The 14530-nt window shown below is 53.2% G+C and overlaps 1 protein-coding gene across 1 annotated transcript in view; it reads right to left on the reverse strand.

Annotated features, from left to right (window-relative positions):
* Positions 1–2728: 2728 nt before the first annotated feature.
* LOC112949222 (heparan-sulfate 6-O-sulfotransferase 1-like) overlaps positions 2729–14530 on the reverse strand; it is a 44699-nt gene continuing 32897 nt past the window's right edge. Inside the window, exons 2-3 of the mRNA XM_026041600.1 lie at positions 4483–4578; positions 2729–2759 (exon numbers count right to left, since the gene is read on the reverse strand). Of these exons, the coding sequence (XP_025897385.1) occupies positions 2729–2759; positions 4483–4578 (127 nt within the window). The remainder of the gene's footprint in view (positions 2760–4482; positions 4579–14530) is intronic.

The raw sequence follows: 14530 nt of genomic DNA on the forward strand, positions 1-14530 counted from the left end.
AAAGGCTAATAAAAAAAATGCTGCTTTTTATGAGCACTTTCTGTTGCATGCTCTGGTCACGACTGGATTAGAAACGCAGCCCCTGCATTAAAGATGCATTTTGTGCATCTTGCCCCCAGCTTCCTGGCTGTGGCAAGCGGCGCTTGGGGCCACAGTCACCAAAAGGAAAAGCAGCTCCTCCTCTCCAGGCCAGGAACGGGGCTTTCACAGGTTGGAGTTAGCCAGCAAGTACATTTGGAGACAGCAAAACTGCAAAACAAGTTACAGATTAAGCAGGCTAATCTGTTTAATGGGCTCACGGAACCCATTGCAAACAGGTCCCCTAAAATATATTCAATATTATTGGCATCATTCTAGCCTTCCCCATCCTTTGGAAAAACTACCCCCAAAGTAATTAACTTCAAGGTCAGGATGTTTCCCGTCCTTCCTCCTGATCCCCTGTCTCAGCTTTTCCTTTCCCCTGGTTCCTGTTCCACCTCCTTGCGTGTCTTACGTGTTTGCCCTGAGACAGCGTTCCCACGGCTGCTCCTTTTGGATGTGAGCAGCTGGGGAGGCTGCGCAGGGCCCTGCCCAGGGGCTGCTGCACAACGAGGCCGCCCGTGTGCGGTGCCCGCGTGCAGTGCCCGTGTGCGGTGCCCGCGTGCGGTGCCCGTGTGCGGTGCCCATGCGCGGTGCCCGCGTGCGATGCCCATGCGCGGTGCCCGCGTGCGATGCCCATGCGCGGTGCCCGCGTGCGGTGCCCGTGCGCGGTGCCCGTGCTGCTTGGGCCCCGCGCTGGCAGCTCGCGCCACCTTCGCCTCTACGGCCTCCGCTCTCCCGAATGGGGCCACGTCTTCTTGCAGCCCCCTCGGGCTGAGCCCTGCCTAAAACACCTCCTTCATGCAAGGTGACTACCAGAAAGCYGACAGCAATCAGTAGCCGACTGCTGCAAAGAACATTTTAGCTCCTGTATCCCGCTCTGCCCCGTGGCAAAAAATTAAGCGTCCCCAACTCAGGCTTTGCAGAAGGAAGAGTTAATTTCAACTTTAGGGTAGCGCAAGGGAAGGATGTGCACACAACAGGCAGCTGGAAGGCTCTGCCCAAAGCCCACGAGCGGGCCCAGGGCCCAGGCCCTGCTGCACAGGCACCAGCCCCGCTGCACAGGGACCGGGTCCCGCTGCACAGGGACCAGGCTCAGTGTAGCCTACGGGAAGAGACGCAGGCTGGAGCTTTCTTGGCCGCCCAGGTACGGGCAGAGGACACAGGCTGCATTTCATCCGGCATTCATTGTAAGTTCGCTATTTTAAGCAATACTCTTGATACTGGCTCGCTCTACTGACCTTGATCCTTTTATATTCATGGTGGAATTTAAGCTGAGCCTAAAGATAAAAGACTCTCTTATGTTTCATTTTTTCTGTTCCCTGTTTCTGTGATACCCAGAATCACTGAGTATGGAGTATCTATGTAGTAATGTCTTAAAAACAAYTTGTGTGACAGTTTCTAGATAGCAAGTCAATATAAATGTATGTAAAATACCTGCTTGTATTTTCAAGTTGCAATTGATATATATTCTGTGGGTGTAATACCATAATAAATTACTTTGAACAGGATTCTCTGACTAACAGATGCATAAGCATAGGAGGATACAATTTATCTGCATTTTCAATGAAACTCTCATTAAGTCCTCTCTAAAAACGGCCTGGTGTGTAGAGCTTTGGAAGTGAAGGGCAACGTGGCAATGGTGCCTGGCCTAGCAGCCAGCCGTTCCCAAGGCCTTCCAAGGGACACGGCTCTGCGAGTCGGGAGCAGCCTTCCCGGAGCCCCATCCGGACACGCCGACGGCAGCTCAGCGCGCGGAGACGGAGCCAACGCAGCTAGAACGGGCAGCGGCGCGACCCTCCGGAGCACGGAGAGTGCTCCAATGTCCCAGGGCCAGCCCAGAGCCCGGCCACACGTGGGGGCGCGGGAGCTCCCCTGTGGGCAGGGGCTGCCACAAGGAGGTTTTGAAATGGAAAGGCAAAAACTAGAAAAAAACCATCAAAAACAACAACAAAAATCCCTCAASTTTATCTGAATTAATAAAAAGCATAGAGGAGAAAATTGTGCAATCTACTTTTTCAGTATAAAATGACAGTGGAGGTCTCTGATTAATTAAACAATAACAAGTTTACAAAGGAGAAAAAAAATAGATGGGAGAGGCCAAAGGAGCTGTGCCAGCTTCCACGGGAGCGGGGGCTGTAAGGAGATGAACAGTGATGTCTAATGAATGGCTAGTAATGGCAGACTGCATTAACCAAGCCTCAGATGAAGCGAAACAGCGTTTTTCCAAATACATTTTTACATCCACAGCAAGTCTGTGGGTGTGAAAGGGCGGAACCGGGAGCWGCGGCCCCAGCTGGGGCTGCCCCGGCTGCAGCTCCTGCCACGTCCCCCATCACCGGGCAYGAAGGACAAGTAACGGGAGCCTCTAACAGACACAGCCCCCGCCTGCACGTAGGCTGTGTAAGCGTAGCTGAAGGGCTACTCAGTACCCTCTGTGAAGGCATGGGGGGAAAAAGAGAGCCCCGTCGGTTGGTCTTTGCTCTGCGCTCATCAAATGTCTTAGGGAACAGGCTCTCGGTCAGGATGCACTGCAGGGAGCCTTTGCTGACGCGAAGCACGGCCCTGGATTGGCAGCGTCCTTGGCAGGGGGTGCCCGGGCCACTCACTGCGCGTCCCCGCGCCCGCAGCCCCGCGCTAGGATGCTCGCTCACAGGGACTTCGTTTCCTGGCTGCTTGTGCTGTAGGAAAAACAGAGAAAGGCATCAACAGGAGCACACTTTGCCCTTGAACCTCACAAGCCCTTCTCTCCCTTCAAACAAGGATGAGCAGGCTGGTCCAGCTCTGAGACTTCCTCCCATTAGCCACCGTGCTTTCCTGCCTCGGTGACTAATGGATTTCCCACAAAGATCAGAGTGTTGGTGTCGGCGAGCCGCTCCCAGCAGACATCCTTTGGGGGGGATTGTGTGTTTTTATTGTTAGCCTAATGGAAACACAGCTAATTTCAAAGCATTAGGATATGTCGCCTTCACGGCACTAAACTGACAGATGTTCCGTAAGTTAAAAATAAACCTTAGTGCTATTCCTGTGCTGCCCGCAGTGTTTATTTTCTTGTAATTTTGGGGGAAGTTGCRTTGCTTATCCAGAAATCAAACGGGGATAAGTGACGCTGTTAACGAGCCCTGGGACGAGCCTGGGCCAGGCTCAGGGTGCTGCTGTCCTGGGCTTAGGGCAGCCCGGGGTGGCCGCGTGGGACAGGGGCCGGGCCAAGCTCTGCACGGAGGCCAACAACAACAACAACAACAACAACAACAACAACAACAACAACGTGTTTCTGGAGCTCGGGATCTCAGTCCGTCCCCGCGACCCGCTCTGCCACGGAGCGCCCGGCCAAAGGTGTCGGAGCGGTGGCACCAAAGGCAGCGAAGCCGGCTGGGAGAGTCCAGTGCCACCCCTGCTCAGGCACGCATGGCAACAGCAGCAAGGTCGTCCTGGATCCCCGGATACGCAGCTCTTCCAGAGGGATCACTGCAGGAGTCCCGCACCGTCCAAAACCAGAGCTGCCCTGCCACTCATTAGCCAGCATGCACTAATTAGCTCAAAAAGCTCTGCACAAAACCTTGCTAAARCGTTAACCTTCAAGACAGATGCATTTTTTGTCCCAGTTTAAAGGTTACCATAGCCAGGGGATCGTCCCATGGAAGAACTCAGATTCTCMTATTCCTATCAGGAAGTAACAGCAATAACAGGAGTAAAATCTAGGGAAAAAAAAAACGCTGCTGAATTTTCCCTCACCCTGGACGGCCCATGAACCAGCTGCATTTCAGAGGCGAGTTTTGATGGGTTTATTCCTTGCCAACGCCGAAGCTRACACCCGCTGCACATGCCAGTCTGCACCCATAACCTCTCCCTGACGGGGTATCCAGATGATCTGCTATCCATATATATATCCATATATATATATATATATAAATATTCATATATATATCACGCAGCCCCGGGCCCTGCACCCCACACCAGCCACAGGCGAGTCTTCCACAAATAAGTCCAATAAAAAACTCCTAAATAAGTGTTTATCCAAGCTATTCTRTTCGTGTCATGTTTGCCGAAAATAAGCAGGAAAATGGCTCAGAAAAGAGCTTAGTCCACAGTGCACACGAGCATTATTTTTAGCAATAAATCACTGGATCAGCCGTATGTCTGAACAGCTCTAGAAAAACGAGGCAGTTCGCACCAGGATACTGGTGATGAAAGAGCAGGATTATGAACTCATGGAGACAGGTGAGAAAAGCTTGACATGTTCAGCTCTTACAAATATTGCTGCTTCCACTGCACCCTCAATGATTCTTAGGGGCAAAACATGAGCATTATCCAATCCTGGGGAATTTGAACTGAATTTAGTGCTGTGTCTGGATACCAGAAATTAATGTTTTCCAACGCGCTAACAAGGGCAAGTGTATTTACCTGACTGGTGAACAGCAGACAAAGCACGAGAAATCCCCAGGACAGCCGTGGAAGTGACCTGCGAACTGGCTGCGCTGGAAAGCTGGAGACGAGCCTCTGTTGCAGAGAAAATTCATGATTAAAGGGAAGAAGCTCACGCAATGAGGGCCGGATGCAGTCCTTGCCTGGATAGTTAGCTGTGTGGCAGTGACTTAACCAGTCGTTATTAGCAGCAGCCACACAGGCCGAGATGAGCCCCGAGCTCTTCTGCCTAGCCCGGGGGCAGCAGTGCCAACCCTTGCAGAAATACTCGGCCGCTGGTTGAGTCTTACACTGTTGCTATTTTGATCTTGCTTCTACCCATACTAACCTTTCAACACAGTGCCCTCTGCCAAAGATGAACTAGGTGCAATGCTATTTTTTTTAAGATCATACTTAACATAAGCCCGGGGATTTCTCTTTTCTTCTCTCCCTTTCATACAGCACACACTAATTCACCTCCTTCCAGCTCATCAGCTTTCCAAGGACTGGCACCGGGTTTGGACACGGGGCCAACCGCGCACCCTCCCGCAGCGAGGAACCGCTCCGCTCCTCGCCCCGCCTCACCGTGAGGTCACTGGGCTCCGTTTCCAGCATCACGGTTGCCTCTATGGCAACAGATGGTGACATCAAGCCCAGGATCATGACTTCACCACGGGATCAGGGCGGATTAGCTTTGCACCGAGGCAGTTGAGATCTAACGCAAACAGAGAGCTGCCGCGATCGCAAGGAGGGTTGAGGGCACGGCCGCTCGCCCGCTGTGTCGACGTCCCTCTTGTTTACCGCCGCCCGAAATCCCTTTAAATCAAGCAGCTGTTTGTAAATTAAGCACAAATGGATTAGCTCTGGAACAGGCTCCCAGGGATGACGGCTTTTCCGCTGCTCCCGGGAGCCGCCCGGCAGGGAAGTGGGGCCGGGGTGACCGCCCCGTCTGTCGCCCCGCTGCGGCACTGTGACCTTCCCGATGGCCCGTGCGCCCTGCAGCCTCCTCGCGAGCGGCAGGGCCACCAGCCCTGTCACCGCGGCGCCAGGGCCACCTGCACAAGCGGCCCTCCTCGCGCCGGCGCCAGCGCGGGGCAGGACCCACGAGCCGCGCGCACGGCCCGCGGAGCTCGTGCTCCGAGGAGCGCTCGGGAGCCCACCACGTCTGCACGGGCACGCGCGCTCGCGAAGGGTTGTGCCGGACAACCTCGGCTCCTTACCGAGTCGCCGCGGAGGGCACAAAGCTCTGCCCCACYGGCAGAGCTGCCTCCTGTGCGCGCACCAAGTCCTGCTGCATTAGGGCAGGTTACGTCGATCCTCGCAGAAGGGAAACGTGCAGCGGGGTCTCTCCACAAGGAAAGCTGAGCAATGGCTGAGCCACAGCACAGGATGAGAGAGTCATTTAAAAGCTCCGCAGCCATTTCCAGAGGCTTGTAGATGTCTCTAGTTTCCCTGTCAGGGGGCTCATCTTTGGGCTCATCTGCCCAAATTAGTTGGACTGCATGGGCAGGGTTAATAAGCACCATTTTTTAATTAGCAAGGACCTAACCTGAATAAATGCATGCATTTTGCACATGAACTATTAATATAATATCAAAGCAAATCAGGGAAYCAAGTGCCCAGGTGCCACCGCAGACACTAATGCAGCAGGACACCCCAGTTGCCTTCACATCCAGACACATTTAGCTGGAAGTGACAGAGTTTTTGACCTTGCTCCGCACATGCTCATGCGGTAATGGGAAATCGTTCAGACTATGTTGTCACCTCTACTCTTCTTTCCCCGCCGCTTCTTGCTCCCAAGCGGCTTCCCCCACGCGCCCAGGGAGCAAGTCCTAGCACAGGGACGCGAGAGGCACCGCCTGCTCCCASGCACTGACAGAGCAATCAAGGGGTTTTCACTCAGAGAAGGAATCTCCGCCTCTGAGGGCAGAGCTGGGATCCAGAGCTGCACGGCCCTGGTGYGAAGGAGGAAGGGATGCGGGACGCAGGCACCCGGATCCGCCCGGCAAGGGATGGGACAGCGCCAGGCGGGCAGCGGGGGCAGAAGGGAGCTGCGATGTTCTGGGGAGGGCAAAGGGAGCCCCAGCGGGAGCCCCGTGCACGGGGCCGAGCACAGCGCGTGGCCGTCAGCGGCCCCAGGGCGCCCTGAACCCCATGAGTGCACCCATCCCCTGCCGAGGGCACCCATCCCCTGCCGAGTGCACCCATCCCCTGCTGAGGACACCCACCTCCTGCCGAGAGCACCCGTCCCTGACGAGAGCACCCGTCCCTGACGAGAGCACCCGTCCCTGACGAGGGCACCCATCCCCTGCTGAGTGCACCCATCCCTGCCGAGTGCCCCATCCCGGCCCCTGCCGCGCTTGGGCCCTTGGCCATTGCTGGAAAGACACGTCTAAGATACAAGCTATTTCAGCCTTCCTAAAATGGCTTTTAAAATGAACCCACAGGCCGGCACCCAACCCATTTCTTCCCAAAACAGGGCTCTCTCCAGCAGCCGTGAGCAGCAGCGGGACGCCGGGCAGCGGCTCGCGCGGGTGCCCCCCACACACGGCCTATTCGAGCTCGCACTCCCGCGGCCTCCATCCCCACCCGTATTCCATGCTCCACAGATGTTCCCCCGGCTGTTGCTGCCTCGTCAGTGCCCCTGGGTGTCTGCGTGACTCGCGCCCTTGCGGACAGCCCGGCGGCAGTGCCCGCTCGCGCGCCGCGGGCAGCCCCAGCGCCCTGCACACAGCGCCGGCCGGGCGGCCCGCCAACCCGGCCCCTGCTTGTCGGGCCAGGACGGGGGGATTGCACTAAGCCACATTTCATTAAGGAGAAGTAATAGTCAGAAACTATTAAGGGGTCCCATGTGGCTGCTTCACCACATTTCATTTAATGGCTTTCCTCTCCAGTGACYGATCCACCACTCACCTTCCTACAAGCGATGACTTGTGGGTCTTAACCTTACAAGCGAAGATACATTTGACCCATTAGTTACCCTATTTAAAGGCTTTTGTTAACCCCCGGCTCGAGCCATCATTTTATGTGGGGACTCCAGATCAGGGAAGCAGATGGTGCCATACACACCCCACCGCCTGCCCCGGCCCYGTTCACGGCACTGCTTTGGGGTAATCGGCGTCGGTTCCTCACGCGCCGCCTTGGCGGCAGCGCCGGCCGTGCGGGTCCCCGGCCGGGGCCGCAGTGAGGGCGCTGCTCGCAGGGCCGCCTCCACAACAGCCCTCATGCTGCACTGCCTGCGTTCACCTCCCAGGCCTGCCCACCTCCTCACCCATCACCGCTGCCCTCACCAAATGCACCCACTTCCTCCTCCCACAAGGAACCGCAGGAAAGACGAGGAATCTTGAACTCTGTTCACTAGAGCAGAGGATTCCCCAGTAAGCTGYGAAGTTCACAACCTTTGAAATTCCTATTTCAGGAGAGCTGCATGACACAGGAATGAATCATGCAGAATTAAGGAACAGGAAAAAAGTCCTGGCGTGGGCACGTGTCTCTTTGAATACTACTTTTCTGAAAGCAACTGGAATGCTTAAAGGCAAATCAGTAATCAGTACTGAGGAACAGACATGGGGCTCATACATGATTAATCAATGAACAAGCCATTTAAATATCCTGTCTCACAGTCAGTGAGTCGAATCCCTCCAGAAGGGACTTCCAAAGCTGAGTCTGTCTGATTTGCAGAAGGAAAGAGGACTACTATTCTGTTGTGAGTCTGTGGCAAAACACATGAATTATAAAGCAGTTTGAACCCCACTGAAAGCACAAATGGATGCTTAGCAGCAGCAGAACACTGCGGTGGTTTTTGTGCCGTGGGGCACGCACGGGCTCTGTGACGAGGAACCAGATGGGAGCTCCTTTCCACCAGCCTCCCACCAGCCACGTGCTAACACAGCAGCCCACAGAGCTCCTGCCGAGCCGGGGCTTGAACTGCTTGAACTTGAACTGCTCAGGCAGTTTCTCTATAGGGAGAAAAACAAATGTGGCGGTGCAGGAGGAAGAGCCTGGTGCTGTGGTGCTGACGCAGCAGCAGCTGCAAACACTGTTGGAACTTCCTCAGAATGAACGAGTGGCGTTTCACTAAAAACGGTGAAAAAGCTGTAAGAACAAAAAGCTGAAGGGGAATCTGCTGGGCTGCAGGCTCCCGCCTTCCCCTGCTGCCCCACATGCCCCACACATGGACTGACCTAGTGAGGACCTGTTGGACACTCATCCTCCAAGCACCTCTGCACCCTTCCCGGTTTTCTACAGGCTACAAACAGGTTATTAAGAGAGAAAAGCCTGTTGCAAATGGCAGTTCATCAGCATGCACCCTTATGCAGAACCCCAGCTTGTTGCTTTACACAAACAAAAGCAGCTGGGTGAAGACTAAGAAAAGAAGATTGGAGAAGAGCTTCAAGAGTCCTTAAAGACCATGAAGAGACTCTGCTCCTCAGAGTGATTCAACTCTACCTAAATTGTGGAGGGAAGATGTTTCCCCAGCCGGTCCGTAAATTTCTCACCCCCAAGAAACCTTTTCCTATGCTTGTCACCACTTTTTCTAGCATCRGCACCTCCCTGGGGCTTCCAAACCAAAGCCACCAGCACCAGCAGTGACAGGGAACTACAGCAATCCCCCAAGGCAGTGAGGGCTTAGCTAGATTCACTCGCAGGAATAGATTAACATTTAGTGGATGCTAGTACGTTCTTTATGCCCACATATGTTTAAGCTACAGAAAAAAAAAGTTATATATTTTTAATCAAAAAAAAATAGCTACATGTAATAATGCTTTAGAGTTATTATCAGATGGTCACCCTTCTGTTCAGCAGGAAAATGATTTCTCTCTGCGGTGACGGTGGTATAGATTTAACTTCTCAAAGTTACAGGAATACATAATGAATATGAATTCCATAAAAGGGTGGGATTTGCAAGAAGCCCTTCATGGAAGGCTTCATGAATCACGATTTGTTTTTAAATTTAAAGTTTCCAGAAAAATTCAAAAAATCTCCAGCTCCTATTTTGGTTTCAAGTGATTCAACTCTGAATACACGCAAAGGCCCCAGACTAAACCGTCTACATCTTTGGTCTTTAAATGCCAAGGAAAAGCGGGAAACAAGGCACAGAAATGGAATTTTAGGTAAACCAACTGGCCTTTAAAGAGCGGTTGCCTGGGTAACATCACCAAGGTCTCCCATCCGCTGCCAGCCGGTGGGCCCTGTATGATGCCCCTTCCAACCGGCTCCGGGTCCTTCATCTCAAGATGCTCTCCTTGCTCCAGCGGGGAGCTGCTGCCTGCGCTGCCAGGCCCCTTCCTTCCCTCGTCTGCAGCTCAAGGGACCCAAGGGTCACAGCTTGGCCTGTGCTACAAGAACAAGGCCTGATCACAACAATCGCTTTCTAAGCATGGGAAAAATGGCCTGGAAAAGCCACACGATGTACAAAAGGGGAGAGAAACAGGGAAAACCAATCCCACAACAACAACACTCCCTCAGAGAATACACATACACTTACCTGAAACATCCAAGGGTGAAATGGGTTCAAGGTGGGCCACGCCAGGCAAACATGGAACAAAAGAGGAAAGGAAATACGTCAGTTCCAAGTGACTCTATCCAGCGTGATGAGAGGAGCTAGCACCACCCCGGCCTTGCAAAGCRGAGTATCCCAGCAGAGCTCCTGAATCCCCAGCAAAACCAGGACCCTGCGGTTTCAGAAGGACAAACAGAGCAGACCCAAGCTCAGACTRAGCGGGCAATGTTTAACAAACGAACCCTATCAGGTGTCGCCCTTCCTGCTGGGGGCTAGTTCTCAACACGAGCAGGACGAGGGTGGAAGGCASAAAGCAGGGACACCAAAGGGAGCCCCAGTGCACGACCCGCCGCCGGCTCCAGTAGGCAGCTCTAGCAGCTCGGTTTCTCCCGAGCCCCTTCATTCTTAGCTGTGCTAAGCCTGGAGCCAATTTCAAGAGCTGATAATCAGCAGGGAAAAATTSCTTTAGGAGAAGGGGAAAAAGAGCCAGGGAGACAAGCAATCTTCAAAATATCTTGGTTGTGCACTGACTGTTACTTAGTGAGGCTCCCAGTGCAGTCAGTAGGATTTATTTAACATAACATAGCCGTATTCTTTCATTCTGCAGTATGGAAAAAGCCTTGAAGAAGGTTTTGGAGGGGAAGCGGCAGCCCTGCTGCCTGGGGGTTCCTCCGGTACCCCACATTCCTGCTCCAACCAGGARTACATCAACCTACATCAGCCAGGAAGAGGACACGCTGTGTTCACCCAGCCGGGCACACTCTCCCTTCAGGCCAGTCCACTTTTCTGCTCTCTTTCTGCTAAGCARCGACGAACATTTGCTACAGCCAGGTGACCTTATCAGTGCGCCCTCAACTTCTCCCACGGTCTTCACTTCACCTTGCCATGCATTTTGCCAGGACTTTATCTGGAGCCCTGCTATTCTTTTAACAAAAATCTTCCCTGTAAWCTCTCAGCCTGTAACTCCAAACCAATGGAATCCTCCCCGTTCAAAGAGCCTTTAATAGCCCTCGCTTTCCGCCAGGCTTTGGCAGAGGACACAGGGCTCTCCTCCCCACCTTGCCCCGCTCCGTGCTGAGTGCAGCGGCGCAGGGTGGTGGGAGGCAGCAAGGGCAGCTCGCCCTGGGCACCAGCACACGCTCCTGCTTTGCTTTAGTCTCGAGGTGTGTTTATGAGCAGCAGCGAGACGGGGAGCCACAGGGAGCTATTCTTGTCTTCAAAGGCTTGAACCCGACTGCTCTCCACAACGCTGCTCYGCACCTGGAAACAGGCAGGCGCTGGTGGAACAAAGTGCTGCGGGACATGGAGAAAGGAAGAAAAAGGAGGCTGCAAGAACAGCTCYTCTTACTTGCGAGATCAGAAGCTTCAAAAATACCCAATTATCCTCYGCAATGTTTTTGGAGTCACTAACGTTTGCATTTTGCCCCGGGGATGATAAAGGCCAGGCAGGGCTGCCCGCGCCAGGGCAGGAGCCCCCAGCAAACCAGTGGGGCTGGCACTGCCCGCGCTGCAAACGGCTGCCAGGACGCACACTCGCTCTGTGGCATCTTCCCCGGGCCGACTGGCACGGCCGGAGCGCAGCCCCGGCGCGYGGGATAAGGACACCTGCACCAGGGGAGAAAGGCATCTGCACCGGGGAGCACCTCTGCAGGATTAGGCTGCATGGGTGTAAAGAGCATCGTAGGATTGCTAAGGTTGGAAGGGATCTCAGAGGTCAACTAGTCCAASCCCCTGCTCACGCAGGGTCACCCAGAGCACAGGACACAGGGCTGCATGCAAGCGGGTTTTAAAGATCTCCAGAGAAGGAGACTCCACAGCCTCCCTGGGCAGCCTGCTCCAGGGCTCAGTCACTCTCACTGTCAAGAAGTGTTTCCTTAAGTTCCTGTGGAACTTTTGGTGCCTCAGCTTGTGGCCGTTTCCTCTAGTCCTGTCGCTGCCACCACTGAAAGAGGCCGCCCCCTCCTCCTCTCTCACTCAAGGTATCTAYAGACACTGCTCAGGTCCCCCCTCAAGCCTTCTCTTCTCCAGGCTGAACAGCCCAGCTCTCTCAGCCCTGAAGGAGAAGAGGAGGAGAGGCTGTCGCTGGCCATTTCTGCAGCGTGTTGGATACACCTATACTCATATATGTTCCCAGAGCTGGACAGCAAATCACACAGGCCCTCCCGGGGCTGGTGGATGTGACAGGAGTGGGTGGGAGACACAGAGGACACCGAGCTGGTGCCTGAGGGAAGAGGTGACCAAATTACACATCTACAATGAGAACTTTAACCAACCCAGGCCCTAATTTAGGAATTAAAACCAACAACCGGATAACATCAGATGGCACCTCATTTCAGACAGTTTTTTTTCTCCRTTATTTCAACCCGAATTCGCTCTGCCTGGCACCAGCATCCCCCCACACTCGGACAGGTCCCTGCCTAGCAGGACTGCAAGGAGCAAAAGCCGGTTTGTGCTCCCGGGTGTGAGGAACTCCCAAGGGGAAGGAGAACCCTCCGCGTCTCCTGCAGCCCTGGGGCTGGCCAGTTCCTGCAGTTGCAGGCCAGGCTTAGTCCAAACCCAGCCGGCAGYGTCGCTCTGCGTTCATCCTAAAGGGTTTCTAGAAGAGTTTGATGGACAGGCATCTGCAAAGCTCAGCACGACCTGGCGTGGGGAGAGCACGGAGACCAAGGAGGGCCCAGCCAGGCACGGGTCGTGCTCAGACCTCCCCCAAACAGTTCTCATAAAACCTGAAAAGGTCACAAAAACAAGTCCCAAATTTTATTTTTCAAGAGCCTTGATGGTTGCTTCTAGAGCTATCTAACATGTCCTTGCAATAAAGCCATATGGCAAATCTGCCTTCTTCCAGAAACTCATAAGGAGGCTTAGGTGAAATAAAACTAAAGCAGATTATTTTTAATTATTAGTATTTTTTTCATATTCCTTTACTGTATAAAGCTGGGCTCATTTTTTAATGGATATGACAGAAACCATAACATTCTCTCCTATACACATTCAAAAGAGCACTTGGTGTTCCACTTTGAGAGTTATTGCATTTARTAAACTGAAAAATAATAATCAGATGTCTCCACAGAGCGCATTTTTCACACACTAAGCGTGATAGATTTTTTCCTTAGAATTGCTTTTAAGTGCATTAGCGCCCAGACTCCGTTTCCGCCCCTGTAATTTGTTAAAGAAGTGGTGGGTTCCCTGTTTCCCCGCGACACTAGCAGGTGTTTCTGCAAGGCGAGGATGAGTCCTGGGCACGGGCGGCCCCGTCACGCACCAGCCACGGCCCTTAGGAGGAGGAGCGGGGCAGGGCTGCTCCCCGCAGAGCTGCTCCCCGTGGAGAAACAACACTCCGCACTGCCTCCACCAGCTTTCCCTGCAAGGTGGTTTTCTTCCTTTCAGGTATCTACTGGGATCGAGAAAACTGGTTACCTGGGGGCCTGGAAAGAGCAGCAGCACGAACGCCAGCCTGGTTCCTCCCCCTGCCCAAACTCTAAATAAAATAAAGCTTTTATCTTCTGCTTGTTAACTCCAGAAGCGAGCAACGTCTTGATTCACAAAGGGATGTCAACTCCGGAAAAACACTTCCTCTTTGATGGTACAAAAACCTTCCCAGTTTGTCAGAAGGTCTGCGGAAATTTTACCGACCCAGCTCTGTCTTTACTCTAGAAGGCATTTGGTGATGAATGGTGATTGAGGGACAATCCTAGCTAAACATCTACTGATGAACCAAGGAGAGAGGAGGGTTACAGGTTTAGAGGTCACTGGGTAAGACTTAGGAAAGCCTAAGGAAGCTGTTGGAAACCCAAGAGTGACAGCCAGGAGCCTCAACATTCTCAATACTCAACTTTCTCCAACTCCCACCACTGTCACGCTCACTCTTGCTGAGAAATTGGGGAACTACAAGGTAGTGCAAATCCTCTGGCATCTGCTTAGACTGACAACCAGGAATCTTATCACATTCATTCAAAAAACAAAACCTTCCCCTCYTCCACTGACACAACATCTCCTGTTTCTCTCACTAAACTGCTCCAGCAGCGATTCAGAAGATGCTGTTACCCACAACMCATAGTTTTTTAACACATTTTAATATAATGAATGGGGAAGAGGAAAGGAGATTAAAAAAAGGAGATCATCTCTTAAAGGTCACCTAGAAGCAGAGGCAGCCCCGGAGCCATCACTGCTGCCAGCACCAGGAAAGATGGAAGTTCTGGATGGCCACGACACGTGACGGCAGCAGGGAGGACCCTTCCAAGTCAGGATCTTGGACCCTGTAGCAGCTCTCTGTAAAAGTGACTGACCTGTAGCCTCAGAGGACGTTTTCTGGTCAGACTGAGCACAACCTCCAGCCAATTAGACATGTACTTTGGCTCTGACAAGGGAGAAGARCAGCGAGTAGGGACGAGAACACTGGCCAGAGGTGAAAACATGAAGGTCCCCGGGTGGATGAAGCCTGTCTGCATTGTAACGTGTACAAACAGCCACCCCTTCAGGATGGATGTGCAGGATGCCCTGAAAACCGACCCGTAACTAAAGCAACACAGGGACCCCAAAGAGGAT

The sequence above is a fragment of the Nothoprocta perdicaria genome, unplaced genomic scaffold (assembly GCF_003342845.1).
Source record: "Nothoprocta perdicaria isolate Ctin4 unplaced genomic scaffold, notPer1 scaffold_289, whole genome shotgun sequence".
NCBI lineage: Eukaryota > Metazoa > Chordata > Aves > Tinamiformes > Tinamidae > Nothoprocta > Nothoprocta perdicaria.